At 36.2% G+C, this 15403-nt stretch overlaps 1 protein-coding gene across 2 annotated transcripts in view; it reads left to right on the forward strand.

The window, feature by feature from the left end:
- Positions 1–506: 506 nt before the first annotated feature.
- ATG2B (autophagy related 2B) overlaps positions 507–15403 on the forward strand; it is a gene marked incomplete at its 5' end in the record, with an annotated part of 45506 nt that continues 30609 nt past the window's right edge. For both annotated transcript variants that reach the window (XM_083863018.1, XM_083863019.1), the window contains 14 exons: positions 507–668; positions 4161–4323; positions 6083–6235; positions 7083–7185; positions 8060–8222; positions 8694–8873; positions 9805–9905; positions 10928–11106; positions 11761–11915; positions 12603–12714; positions 12868–13129; positions 13990–14140; positions 14671–14763; positions 14930–15118. In XM_083863018.1, coding sequence (XP_083719144.1) covers positions 507–668; positions 4161–4323; positions 6083–6235; positions 7083–7185; positions 8060–8222; positions 8694–8873; positions 9805–9905; positions 10928–11106; positions 11761–11915; positions 12603–12714; positions 12868–13129; positions 13990–14140; positions 14671–14763; positions 14930–15118 — 2166 coding nt within the window. The remainder of the gene's footprint in view (positions 669–4160; positions 4324–6082; positions 6236–7082; positions 7186–8059; positions 8223–8693; positions 8874–9804; positions 9906–10927; positions 11107–11760; positions 11916–12602; positions 12715–12867; positions 13130–13989; positions 14141–14670; positions 14764–14929; positions 15119–15403) is intronic.

The following is a 15403-nucleotide window of genomic DNA, read 5'->3' on the forward strand; positions in this document are numbered from 1 at the left end:
CCGCCCCCCCCGCGGCCGCTTCCGCCCCCGCCTCCTCCGCCCGGCGACGCCACTTCCCGCACGTCACGGTGCCGGTGGTCGGCCGGGGGGCGCCGGGAGGAAGGAGACGAGCAGCCGCGATCGGCCCGGCCGCTCCCGCCGGCGGCGCAGAGCTGAGGGGCGGCGCTGCCCGCCCGCCGGACCCCGGGCCCTTCCCCGCGCAGCGCGGCTGAGGCGGTCCCTCCGCGCCCGCGGCCGCCGAGAAGATGGCGGCGGTGTCCGAGTGAGGATGGAGCTGCCTGTCGGCGCCTCTTCGCCCTAGGGCGGGCAGTGCCGCCCCGCCGGGCCGTGAGGGGCGGCGGCGGTGCCGCCCGGCAGCGGGGAGCCCCGGCTGTAGACCGCGCCGAGGGGCGAGGCTTGGCCCGGCGGCCCCGCTCAGCTCCCTCGCGGCTCCGCTCTCCGCCCGCCCGGCCCCGGCCCCGGTCCCGTCCCGCCGCCCGGCCTCCGGCCCCCGGCGTGCAGCCGCCATGCCGTGGCCTTTCTCGGAGTCCATCAAGAAGAGAGCCTGCAGGTACCTGCTGCAGAGGTACCTGGGCCACTTCTTGCAGGAGAAGCTCAGCCTGGAACAGCTCAGCCTGGATCTCTACCAGGGCACCGGCTCCTTGACGCAGGTCCCTCTGGATAAGTGGGTAAGAGATGCTGGCGCTTCACCCTCTCGGCTCCTGCTGTCTGAGGAACCAGCTGATTCTCTGCCCCCGGCTGCCACCCACTTTATTGTCGATTCCCAGCCTCTTTTGTGCAAAAAGTTATAGCCATAATTAACATTTAATCCAGGGAACTGTTGTCGGATATGCTACCACTTAAAAAAAAAATCATGACATTTATTACAGATACAGTTTTCTAGACACGCTTCGATTGCATGATTTTTAATTGAGAAAGTAAACGAAAACTGAAAGAAGGCAATAGTTGCTGATATTTCAGGGAGAACGAGCTAGTGTAGCCCGAACTGCTAGAAATCCCTGTAGTTAACGAGGAGTATGTTTACTGACTACTAGAGATGGTAGAAACAAAGTAATCCCTGTAGTATCTATGCTTTGTCTTTGTCTTAGAGACATCTCGGTTCGTATCTCTTCGGTGTTATGCTGAGCTTAGTCTGTGTAGGTCTCTAAAGATCGCTGCTGTCTTGTAGTGGTGAAGGCACTTGTTGACTACAAGAAAGCTGATTTTAGCTGGAGTTTGCTCAGCAGGTGGCCTGTCACACTTGTCCTGCCATATGTTTTTTATTTAAATGTGTCAATACACAGATATGTATATTTCCAGCTTATGGTAGAGACAGACCTTTGGATTACTGTGTTTGTAATATTTTGTGAAGGTTCTTAGTTTAATTGGCAATGTTACTGAGTACCTGTCAGTAGAGCGTCTGTCTTGAGGAGACTTTAGCCCTGCAGTAAATCGGTCACTGACTTCCAGGGTAGCGTAGATAATGAGCTGGGCCCTTTGCTTTAATGATTTCCAAACCACATTTTTACTGGAGTATGGATTAGTATTAGGCCACACAGGGTACATTTTAAAGTACTTGTGAATATGTGATGTCTTCAGATAATGCTTTTTAATGTTGTTTGTGTGAAAATATGTTTGAAAGTGGTAGGGGACAGAAACGCTTGCAGAAATGCTCAATGTTACCGGTGTTTGAGTGTGGACTTTTTTTGTGGTTTGCTTGTTTGTTTCCTTCTTTTCTTTTCTCCTGTGTCTGCAGCTTGTTTTCTGTGGCAGGCTTGCAGTGACGCTGCCTCACTTTAATTGAATTGTTATGCCCTCTAGTGGGTATCGAGCACTTTTTGCGAGTCAAAGTGATATTATTTAAAATATAAAATACTTAGTAACAAAGCAGTTACGGGCCAGTCCTGAATGAAGTGTTCATAACGAACAGTGATTACACGAATATACTGTAATGCTTAGGTGATCTTCCCCATTTGTGGGTCAGCCTTTTTCTGTTGCATTGTAAACAATGACATGTCTGAGGTTCTGTGCTGCACGTGACTCTCGTATATGACAGATTGCAAAAGCAGATGTCACGGAAGTGCTACAGCTCTTCTTTTCCCCTAGTCACTGTAACCCTTGTTCTCGGTGAATCACCAGGATGACTGCATATTTACATGGCATCCATTTTTGTGGGTATTTCTGTTCATCACAGCGCTGTAGATACTTTAGCCGACGTTGTGTGTGTTTAACATTGTAGAGATATATAGGATTTCTTGGGGCTGTTATTGTAATGCCTTTGTCTTTTGGGGCCTGGGCTGTTCAAAAGAATCAAAATGTAATGCATGATGTTCGTGGTTGGATTTTAGTATACATTAGATACTGTTTTTGTGGACTGTTGGTCTGTAATGTGGAAACAAGTCCTGATGTGAAGGCTGTGCTTCAGTTTTAAAATTTCCCTTGGAATACTCTAATTACTTCCTTCTAGGAACAGCTGGCCTATTTATGAAGCAATTTAGCTCAAGAGCACTTCAGTTTATTTGCTTTTAGATTGTAGATTTCTATTTTAAAATAATAAGCAGTGAACTAAAATGCACTTATTTTTTATCACCATGCACATGGTTAGCAAAAAGACATCTGAGTCAGATTTCTCTGAAATATGATAGCTAGCTTACTTCCTGCTATAGCAAATTACTTTGTACATTTGTTCAAGTAATTTAAATGAACCTGTGGTATTTTAAAGTACAGTTTTAATCTCTAATGATTATTTTTGCCTTATGCTATTGCTACATGTATAATTCTTAAATATAAATTCACATATGTTTGAACTTTTATATTATTTTATAAAATTTTTATGTCACTGAATTTTAGTTGATTATTTGATTCCTGGATAATTTCCCAATAGGACTGTTCAGATTCTGTTTCTTTAAAGCTGATGTCTTTTTCTGCTGCTTGAGTGGACTTTGGAACAGTAACTAGAAAAGCTGAACATGCAAGGCAAACAAAATTCTAAAAGCAAGGTTATTAAGAGCATAAGGAAAGCAACAAGTTAATATGATGGGAAAGCTGCACCTGGAGACATAAGAATTAAAAATGTAATCTTCTGAAAACTTTCTTTTAAAATAATTCTATATAGTTTATCATTATAAATATAATACAAAAATATAATTATAAATACAATTAAAATGGCAAACAACTTTTAAATCTTTTTTTTTTTTTTTTTTTTTTTTTTTTTTCAAAACTTATGATGTTGAATTTATGCATTTTCTCAGGTAAAATCAGTGGCCTTGTTCAAAACTCAGGAAGGTCAAACTCACACTTTTTCTCGCCAGTTGTAGGTTGCATCTTATTATTATTGCATTATGACTGTATTGTTACAACCACAGTCTTTAGTAGGTCTTGTTTACATTGCAAAGTTGCACTCAATGAATTTGGTGTGTGAATAAGACTGGGATTTGTTTCAGTAAAGCAGCCTAAATACTTCTTGTTTAAGAATTTAGGTTTTTAGCTACATTTTAAAATCAAAGCACAGGCAGGAACTCACTTTTTTATGAGCCTAATTGTGAAGAATATGTTTCATGTGTATGCATATAATGGAACCTATATAGAGCAACAAGGGAGTCTTCTCAGGATTGTGGAAAACTTGAAAATCATAAATTACTACATTAGAGATGGTGTGATACTTTGGGCAACTTGATGGTAGCAGTATTTATAATGCCACTATAAAGACATGGTTTAGAAATGGCAAGTATGTTACACAGCAAGAGAATTGTTTGGTCTATTGTTTTCACAGAGAAATCAAAAACTAACTTTACATTGAAATTACTGCTATGAAATACTCCTGTCATAGAAACTAGGTACTTTTTGTGCTTTTACTTTCAGCCTGTTTTCAATGTTCTTCAAGTACTGCTGAAGAAAGAGCAGATTCACTTTTGTTATTATTCTAGTATTTATTAGAGTAAGTTAGCAGACCTTTTTTGGTATAGTGCAAAAATACAGATTATACACCCACCACAGATCGTTCTGAAAGCTAGGTAGTGTGAAATTGCAATGGGATTGAAGTACTTGAAAGTGCCTATTTTTTTGTCTGAATATAATTAGTTTTCTAGTAGCATTGAAATGTTTTGATTTGTTAGATGCAAAATTATGGATGTGATTTTAAAAAAGTTATGATTTTTCAATTTTATTTTATTGTTTTCTAGTGTCTCAATGAGATCCTGGAGTCTGCTGATGCACCTCTGGAAGTCACAGATGGATTTATCCAATCAATTTCTTTATCTGTCCCATGGGGGTCGTTGCTGCAGGATAACTGTGCATTAGAAGTAAAAGGATTAGAGATGGTCTTCAGGCCAAGACCAAGGCTTGGTAGGCTTATTTTTTGGTTTTAGAAAAGGAGATTCTTTACAGTTTTTCAGAGTCAAAAGTCTGCCTTCACTTTAGTCAGTTCATAGCCTTATTTAAAATGTCATTTAGCTTTCGTACATTAATGATTGAGAATTAAAAAAAAACCCCAAAAAACCCTCAAAAAACTCAATTAGTTGTTGCTCTGATAAATAACTTGAAATACTTATAATGTTCCTAGTGTTATATGTCTTCCAAGCTGTTTCAGACCTATAGAAGTGGAAGTGTGTGGGAGGGAGTTTTTGCAGTTTTGGGGTGTAGTTTGTGCAGTGCTGTGAGACAGTGTTGGTGGTTGGCTGTTGGGTGGCAGCAGGAGAGCACCATGGTGTAAGACTGGGGGGGGGAAGGAGGGGGCAGGTTGTGGGAGGTTCTGGCTTTCTTTGTCTACTTTAGGCTAAAATATGCATCTTCTTCAGTATTTAGGGAACAACAAATGCATTTTAATTGCTATTGCAGTGTGAAATAATGACTTTTAAGTACTCTAAATACATACTAACTTTGATTATAATGCTGAGAGTGTTGTCTGAGTTCTTCTAGCTTGTCTGTATCCAGATGCTTGATGCTGATCTAGTGTAGATTGTCCTGGTGATAAATTTTTACTGGTCATCAAACTTCCATAAATTCTGTGGAACACATAGCGCATTTTTAGTTGTGAGAATTGTTTGAATGTCTGAAGGATTTTAATTTGGTTTCCTTCTTGTAGTGTAGAGAAGGTGGAAGAATATTTTTTTTTAAGCATAAAAAGAAGAAATAATGTGTAGAACCTATTTCTCATATTTTATGGGTTATCTTAAATGACTTAATTGCTTATATGTACTCTACATTTCACCCTTAGTTGTTTAACTGGATTTAAGTTTTGAGCTATGTTACTTTCTGATGTAAAATTATTGCTTTGAAGGAATGGTAGTATTAGGAGAAAACTTTTTATTTCTTCACCTATGTCCAGTTACTTCTCTTAGTACAGGGCTCTATAATAGACCAGATAGTGTAGGAAAAACCCCATGGTGCTGCTTTTACCACCCATCTATCACCATGTGGATGTTTCCAGACCTGAAGCTTAACTGAAATGTTTTGCCTGTTTAACATGTTTGTATTTGAGCTAGTTTTACTTTTGTCTGCCTGTACTGGAGTGTGATAGTTGAATTTGATTAACTTTTCTAATCCATAGTTTTATGGTGTTTGCTCACAATGGCCTTGGCATTAGCTGATAGGAATGTGTTGTCAATTAAATTAATCTGGCTGATGAAAAACTTGTTCAGCTTAATACCGGCTATTTTATTACGTTTTATTTGCTATGTCAGGTCTGTGTTAGACATTTAAACCCTGTTATAATATGGTAAGGTAACATTTTAAACCTTGCTTTATGTTTCTCCATGTAGGATATGTTTCAAGAGGAATAAGAAACTTTGAAATGATTCTTAAAAGTTTGACTTAACTTCATTTTGCCAATTCTGCCTGAAAAAACATACCAATATAGTAAAAGAACTCCAGAAATTATTTCATCTTGTTTTTATACTGAATTTTCAAATACCAGAATCTTACCAGTGCAGTCTAAATAGATTACATTAATTTTAAAGAAGTCTAGTCTAATTTGGTTTTAAGTGTAACTTCTTACTAAGCTGCTGAAACTCTTTTCTGGATGTGCCAAATGTATTGCTCTGTTTTGTCTTTATAGTTTCATAAAGTTCATATTTAATTTATTAAGACTTATTTTACTCCACAGCATCTGGTTCTGAACCTATGTATTGGTCAAGTTTTATGACCAGTAGTATGCAGCTTGCAAAAGAGTGTCTTAGCCAAAAATTGACAGATGAACAAGGAGAAGGGTCCCAGCCTTTTGAAGGACTTGAGAAGTTTGCAGAAACTATTGAAACAGGTATGAATCAATTATTGAGATCTGAATTAACATCTGAGATTTAATTGGTTTATGTTGTGTCTCAGTTTTACAAAATGGCATCTCAACTACCATAACTTATCTGACTTATTTTCACTTGTTAGCATTGCTTGTAAAATCAAAAGAGAAATACAGGACAAGTGATCTTGTTTTTGAAGTGGGGGAAAAAAAAAATCTGTGCCTGAGGGATTGATGACATGTCTTAGTTTTGGAGATGGCTGTGTAATTCATCCATTGCTAGTAGTGATGCTGTTGTAGGAGAAATGGAGAATGTTTTTTCAGCTGTGTTTATGCAAAGGTGACCTGTTATGTTGTATGGATCTCCATAATCACACCATGTTGATAGAATTACTTCAGAAACGTTTTTTGTTGGAGGTGGTTTTTTTAAGTGGACAAACTAAGGGCTTATGCCCATATTATGTGGTGGGGAACCTGCAGAAATGTCTGAGCTAAGAGAAATGTTTAATGTCCCATTTAAAGACAGAATTACTCGGTCCAGGCAGCATGCTGCTGCAGCAGTGCTTAATATTTCAGACATATGGTGCACAATGAAGGTGTTGCTTTCCTTGAGGATCATCCACTCTGAGCTACAGGAAAACTTGGTTTGAACTGTCACTTGCTCAAATGTCTGAGCCTTAGAGAGCTGTTGTATGTATAGATATATGTATGGGTCATTTAATAGTTTATATTGTCTTTTGAAGTCTTGTTACCTTATTAAACTCAACTGAATTTCCACTGAAATAAATATTGAGAGCTTAAAATCAAAGACAATTCTTCAGTAATTTGACTTAATAGTCTACACTATTTTTTTTTTTGTTTCTCTTTTAAGTTCTGAGAAGAGTGAAAGTTACCTTTTTAGATACTGTGTTACGAATAGAACATGTGCCGGAAAACTCTAAAAGTGGAACTGCACTTGAAATCAGAGTTGAAAGGTAATTTTTTTTTTTTTTTTTAATCTGTGGATTTTTTTTCCCCAATGCACTTTTTGCCACTTCCTGTAAAATACATTTTACTCATACACACATGTTCTTAGTATATAGTTAGACATTCACTCTTGAGCACCTCTTTTATGATGCTAAGTGAGCATTGCCTTCAGATTCCACTAAGTGTGTTTATGCTAGTTATTTAACCATCAAATTAGAAAAGTTCTGCTTTTTCCCCAATATACATTTTCATCAACTTCTACGGTTAATGAATAACATTTTCCAGACATTCAACAGCCAATATATATTGTTGACCATGTGTGCAATTAAAAAAGGGAACTGACCCTTTTGAGTAAGACACTTTAAATCTTTTTAGAAAAAAAAGTACAGTCCTAAAAAAAAAAACCAACCAAACCCTGAAAAAAATGTAGGTTCTATGTGAGCTTTCAAAAGAGCCTGTATGAATTCTGTAATTACTTTGAACATGAATACTGTACATGTTCTTAATGCAGATTATTTTCAACCTGTGGGAGAGTGTAATCATACTCTCTTGCAAAGTATTGAGATGAGCTTCAAATAAAACTGATGCTTACCAAGAATTGTTAATTAAGTATATTTGGTTTAAAACACTTATAAGCTTCAAGTTATTATGTTCTCTGGGATATGTTCACACTGGAAGCATGTCTTGGTTTTCTGGTGGTGTCCCATAGAAAAGTTAAGATTTCCTCCCATTCCCAGAGAGGGGCGGGTTTTCATTTCATGACAGTGAACAGCACTGTAAAAGTACAGAGAGACCATGTACAAACTGAAAGCCTAAAAGGCACAAGAGAAGTAACAATTTGCATGCACCCACTGTCTTTATTTCCTTTCTTTTGCCTCCCAGAACTATGTACTGTGATGAAACTGCAGATGAGTGCTCTGGAATTAATGTACATCAACCCACAGCTTTTGCTCACAAATTACTGCAGCTCTCAGGTGTCTCTTTCTTCTGGGATGAGTTTCCTGCGTCGGCAAAGTCCTCCCCAGTGTGTTCAGCTACACAGCTGGTAAAAATAAATACATTATATAAGGATGTAAATTGCTGAAGGAATATATTAATAATTATTAATTACACTAGTAGATTAATTCTGAAGGATACAGGAGTTGAACTTAAATCTGTGTTTGGAAAGTTTTATAATCAGTTCCTGTTGATTTTGAGGAGAGACAAGGAAATGGACTTGAGGACTGAGTAGAAATTAGGATGTACTGGAATCTGGTTGCAGCTTTAGGAACTAGAAGTTTAAGAACCCTGCAATTCACTATTCTGTGGAAACTTGCTCTTCTTCTTTAAAAGGCCTAATGCTTCACATTCCATGTGCCTTGTTTTTTCACAGTTATCAATACATGCTTTTAATGCCTTTGCCTTTATAGTTTGTAAAGTGATTATTTGTGTGATAGGCTTATTTGAAATGCTTGTTTTGCCTTTTTTTCTTGAGAAGTGGGGTACGTTCTTATTCCTTTATCTGTAACTTTTTAAGGCAACTGAACCAAAGCTTTCACCCAGCTGGAATCCAAAAATCATTTATGAGCCACATCCACAATTAACAAGAAACTTGCCAGAAATTACTCCTTCTGACCCTGTGCAGATCTGTAAGCTGATTGGTAGAATGGAGTTAAGCCTAACATTAAAGCAAAATGAAGTACTTCCTGGAGCTAAGGTTAGTCATCCTTTCCTGGTCTTTAACTAAATGAATAGTTCTGTAATTTTTTTTTCCTAGTACATATGAAAAAGGTGTAATATTCTCAGGGGAACAGAATTGCCATAGTTTTCATGTTCATTCTTTACATTCTAAGCTAATAAATATGTGTAAAAAGACATCTTTATGGTAGCCAGATGAGTCAGGACACACCGAAATCTGTTAAATGAGAATTCCTGGATGTTAGAGAGAGACTGAATTTAGGTGTTCAAAAAACAAGTAGACATGGTGGTGAGTATACAAGTAAAACTGTGTAATATATTCCCCTTCGCTCCAGTTTTTAAATTGGCTGTTGTCCTGTTTTGTATGGTGTACCATATTTTATAGAAAGCATAAAGTTTCTACTGCAGTACAGAAAGGTTTTTTAATGTCCAGTAATTTCTAGTCAATCTTAAACTGTCCTTGTTTATTTAGTTAAGAAGAGTCCTTGAAAAGTAAAATAACATTTTTCTTGGTGTGAAATAGAGAAATGCTGCCAATTTCAAAAGTATAAATATATAAACAGAAGATCTTTTATAGTTTTAAGGTTTATTTCAAAAGGTGCTTACTTGAATATCTCTTAATTAATAACTAAAACTAAATCTATTTTTGATTATTTTGGGAATTGGTAAAGGAAAAAAATAGCCAGTTAAGGGAATTGTTGATATTTTTCTGTTATGAGATTGTGTATTTATTTTAAGCTAATAGTCAGTGACACATCTGCATTTATGCTGCCAAGCTACAGGTTGGAGGAAACACAAAATTAGTTCCTAGTTGTACAAATGATGAAGATACTGTTGGAATGATTGTATTCTTTCCGGCATAAAAATCTGTTATCCAAATAATTGATTCAAGTCATGTAAAGAAAAATTCCTTCAGTGTTCTTGACAGCATTCTTTCCTTTTCTTTTTAGTTGGATATAGATGGACAAATAGATTCTGTACATCTGTTTCTGTCACCAAGGCAGGTTCATCTTCTATTGGACATGGTAGCAGCTATTGCTGGACCAGGCAAGTGAACATTCTGTAAATGTTAAATGTGTATTACCAGAAACAAAAAAATAATTTTTGCAAGATAAAAAAGTTTCCTCAGTTGAAAAAAAAATGTGGTGGTACATTATTATGAGTTTCTGTCTGATATTAGTAAAATGCTTTGTGTCTGCTGTGAGTTAGGACTGTGATTTATTTATTGTCTTCAGTTGCAAATTGTACATGTAGTAATGAAAAAAAATGACAAGGCTTGACACATGACTGTATAGTAATACAAGAAATAAGGAAATTCTGGTGGAGAAAACCAGGAGACCCAACAAATTCTGGTTCTGGTAGCTTCTGTTTCACAAGAGGAACTTGGCTTCTTTGTCCTATGTTTTAGTGACAGGCACAGAAAATATAGAACAGACTGTAATTGAGTTTGTTTGTCTGCTTTTGTGAAGAATTAAGAGCAATGTTTCAGCTACTGCAGTAGAAATATAAGAGTGTTTGGGTTTGTTCTCCTCATCTATTTTATGTAACAACACTGTTAGGGTAGATCTTCTGAAAGATCTGTCATGTCCTGGGCAGATGCTTAATATTCTTCTAATACTGATGTACTTGTTTTATTGGATGTGTTCAGAGTTTTTGGACAATTGGAGAAGTATTATATACAGTTTACCATGTATGTCATCTTCAAACCTGAAACTTCAATAATTCCTTAATAGGAAAATCATTAAGAGGTTGTGCCCTTAGTCCCTAAAGCTGACTGAGAAGAAAAATGTGTACATATTATATGCCAACACACTGCATATATAACCTTGAAATATTTTCATCAGATGTGAAGTTAATAAATGCTAGGAGAGAGTAATCTGTTCTGAACAAGTAAAACCTTCAAACCAACAAAATGCACAAATATACACATCTGATATATAGCAGGCATGTATATAGCTACACATGTAAATATATGCACCAATGATTGATTTTCAGATTAATTTTTGAATTTTCTTAGGGATACCATTAAGGAAATTACAGTAGGATTTCTGTCCTTTTTTTGAATTCAGAGAGTCTAAGCAGGATAGAATTGTCAAATAAAGACAGGAAGAACCGGCCAATGCAACAGGAGGATGAGTATCGGATTCAGATGGAGTTGAAACGTTATTTAAGGAAAGAGTCTTTATCTGCAGGGGCATCATCTGAACAAAGCTTCTATGAGACAGAGAGTGCCAGAACGCCTTCTAGTCGTGGCAAGTATAAAAGATGATGCAAAATAGCAAATAACCTGTTGTTGTTTGTTTAAATTGATTGTTTGTCTTTTAATCTTACCAATTTATGTATTAAAATAGCTTTGACCTGAAGTAATTATATACCATCAATGGTAAAATTCAGTAAAAAAATAACTAGTTTAGGTATCAGGCTGGACTTGATTCAGTATTTCCTTAAAGCTGTTCAGTTTATGTTAATGTGCGACATGCTAAAAGCACATACAGTGTGGAATCTTTTCAAATGTGTGGTTGAGGAAATTACATTTAGAATAATAGTTGTGTTTATCTGATTTATGTGAATACTCTTTTGCTAATTATTTTTAATGTGAAATACTTTGATTTGTCAAAAGTAGAATGTATCAATTTATAGAAATTATACCAACTTGAATATGAAAATGAGTAATGAACTGTTTTAATATTCATGAGGGTTTTTGTCTCTTGATTTTTATTTAACTCTCTGTAGACACTACTAGTCTCATGTCAAGAAAACTTGAAACTTCTGTGAATGATATATTTAGCTGGTTATTCTGTCTAGCAGTTAGGTTTCTGGATTTAAGAATACATTTCTGTTAGAAATAAAGTTTTAGTTTTTTTTAATTAGTAAATAACTCTTTACTATCTGTGATTCTCTATTAGAGGAAGAAGTTTTCTTCTCAATGGCTGAGATGGACATGTCCCACAGCCTTTCCTCCCTTCCACCTCTTGGAGATCCTCCAACCATGGATCTGGACTTGTCTTTAACCAGTACATACACAACTACACCAGCAGGATCTCCACTGAGCACTACAGTGGTATAGTATTAACTGCATTTGGAATCTTTTAGAAATTAACACTTCTGTCTGAAGCTGTTGCATAATTGCTGCATTCTTTACAATATCAGGAGCTGTTGCCAAATTCTAGAAAAATAGAGATGTTTAGAGCTGATAGTATTCCTTTTCTGCTATAGAAACGGTATTGGAATTTTTCTCATTTATTTGGCTACTAAGCTAGGAAATGTGTTTTCAAATGCTGTGAAGCTTAATTAGGATGCTTTGTGATTTATTTTCTTTTTAATTACTGCATGTGTACCACTTAGTTTTCTTTTAAAATAGACTACACGATCAATGTTGTGTGAAATTGTTGTATTAAATCTTTCCTCAAGCAATATAAAAACTCTGCTGTTGTTATCACCATCTTTCCCAAATCTGTTGTGAACCTAATGTTTTCCTTAATGAAAACCATGGAGAGTATTTGTGGAACTAGAAAATATATGCTCACGGGGAGTGCAACTTTCACTTTAAGAACCTGTGGAATTAGAAAGCATATCTCAAAGTAAAGCATGCCTGCATTGATAAGATGAGCACTAATTCTTCATGAAATGGCATGCTGGTGATTTTTTTAATGCATGTTAGAGTTTTCTGTTCATTGGCATTATTGTTTGTTTGATCTAATGTCTAACAACTCTTTGCAAATCTAAGGTCATATATATTTTGTTTTAGCTGCAACCAACTTGGGGTGATTTTCTTGATCGTAACAAACAAGAATTACAGCCTCCAAGAGGTTCCTCACTAACAGCCAATATGGTTCACCAAACTTCCTTAAGAAGGACATGTAAGTAACAACAGATAGATAGTTCTTCCTAGATAATAATGAAAATGAATTGTTATGCAGCAACTTGGTAAAAAGAAATGAAAATCAAAAGTAAGATGATTTTATAAATGTATTATTGCTGAAAAATTACGTGAACTTAATTTTGTATTTCAGCTATTCCATCCAGATCTGTTTCTGTGGATGAATCCAGACCTGAGCTACTTTTTAGACTGGCAGTTGGAACTTTCTCAGTGTCTGTACTTCATATTGACCCTTTACCCCCACCTGAAAGTTCACTGAACCTTAACCCATTGACACCAATGGCTCGGGATTTCTTTGCCCGAATAGAAAAGATTGAGCCAGTTAAGTTTTCAACAGAAGATTTTCTGTCCTTCCGAGAAGTTTTTGCAGAAGCTTGTTCTCATGATCACCTTAGGTATAACTTTGCTTATTAATAAATATAATTAACAAAAATATATTTTAAGTAAATTTGAATAAAGTAAGTTTATTTCCATAGGAATTGTGTCGGTTAATATTTGAATTGCACTAGACTTCTTTATTAATTTCAAAATAGTCTTGAATTTTGACATCTGTTGTCCAAGACATCTTTTTAAAAAAATTTAAAACAAAAGAAGAAAGGAGAATAAACATTTTAATCACCTAGTTTTTTAATGCATTAATTAAATTAGGTACAGATTCTACAATGGAATCCTAGGGAGGCAAGAATCATTAAGTAAATTATTTCTTTAGAAATAACTGTGTTTACAGAACTGCTGTTATTCCAATATAATGATTACTGCTTGAAGGAACTTAGGGTTTTACTTAACGTGAAATATGCTATCAGTAGGGACAAAGCCTAAGTGAGAACAAGATAATAAAGTCAGGCAACTGTCTTTTTTTTTTTTTTCAGAAATTTTTACCATCTCAGTACAGTGTATGAAGTAAAATATTTAAGGGTGTATATACTGTATGTAATTTAGAGATTTTGAGACATTTGACTGCCTTGTTGTCTATGAAGGGATGTTAGTTTTATATGAACTGCACCTCAGGTTAGATGCTTAAAATGTTCTTTACAAATTTCTGTGTTGACCATTGTTGATTATGTTACATGCACTTCGTTGTTTTTGTTGCTAAATCTGTTATAATTAGATATTTTCATATATTTGGAGAAGTTATGGTGTTTTAATGATTTTAAAAGGATTGTAGCGATCCTTTTTTTGCGTACTTAAGTCTTGACTTTTCATCATTGTTATTGATTTCTGCTACTTTTAATAATTCATTATTTCAATGATCCAGGTTTATAGGTACTGGCATCAAAGTGTCTTATGAGCAGAGACAAAGAATTGCCTCTCGAAGTTTTAGTACTGACTTGTCCATTGGCGATATGGAGTTCCTGGAATGCCTTTTTTCTACTGACTCTCATTCCATGCAGCCTCACTATACAGAGGTAGGTTAAAAATAAAAGGAGTTCCATAAGAAAGAAATGTTAATTGCAGAACTGAGAATGCTAGATTTCAAAATGGATGTAATTTACATGTTTAATATTTTTTAGTTTTAAAAATGTGTTACAGTTTTAAGATAAAATTCTAATTCTGAGCTGAAATAGTGAACCCAACTTTTGTCATACCTGGCAGGAACAGTGCCAAATAGCCAAACTTTGTTATTTACTGCTTTTAAATATGCTTAGCATGGTTTGAGCATTAAAGTAAACATTTTCCAAAAACCAAGCAATGGAGTTAAGCTATGCAAAGGTTTCTTGTGGTGGTGATTATTCTTCCAGCTCTTTTAATGGTCAGAGACATCCAGTAAGGTAGCTGAATATGTGGATTGAGTAAATAGTTGAGCTGGGGCTCAGTTCACTGACTTCAGTTTGGGGTTACTTGTCTGTTCTAGGTAAAATGTTATATTTGTATTTTCCTGTGGTAAGTCTTTCCTTCTTATTTATTAAGCATTTTTAACTATTTTTTTTTTCTGAAGCTGCTGACATTTCATTCTGAAGAAAGAAATGATTCTCATTCTATGCCATGCCTTCAGCTGCATTATAAGCATTTAGATAATAGAGGACCTCAGGTAAGGTGGGAGATGAGAAAGTTTAAGTTTCTGTACAATAACCTTTTTCTAATTTGGTTCATTTGAACAGAAATTTGATTGTAAAACAAAGTTCTTAACTCCTACTTACTAGAATTTGTTTCACTGTTTTGTTGAAGATTTTAGTGCTTTTTCTCTTTCTTTTCAGGGTAGTCAAGGGAGACTCAGTTCTGTTCCACAGAAAGCAGAGTTACAAATAAAGTTAAGTCCAGTGTTTTGTGAGCTGGATATTAGCATTGTAGACAGATTAAATTCCTTACTTCAACCCCAGAAACTAACTACAGTGGAGATGATGGCATCTCACATGTATGCTTCTTACAATAAGCACATAAGTCTGGTAAGTTTAAAGTGAAATTGATTAATAAACTTGCTGGAGTTTTTTTGCAGGAGGAAGTCAGGGTGACAGTAAGCCTGAGATTGCTGGTTCTGATTGATTTGTGGTGACTGAGGTGCTTTTTTTCAGTGTGAGAGTTTTTTTTGTTGGTTGGTTGACTGGGGTTGGTTTGGTTTTTTTCCAATTTGACACAGAGCAGTAGCTGTCTGACAGAGTCCCATTTTGCATTCAGTGATTGTGTGCTTGAAAACAGACTGAAAGACAGTAGTAGATGCCTCACAAACTACA

Source organism: Zosterops lateralis (assembly GCF_965231275.1).
Source record: "Zosterops lateralis genome assembly, chromosome: 6".
Taxonomy (NCBI): Eukaryota; Metazoa; Chordata; class Aves; order Passeriformes; family Zosteropidae; genus Zosterops; species Zosterops lateralis.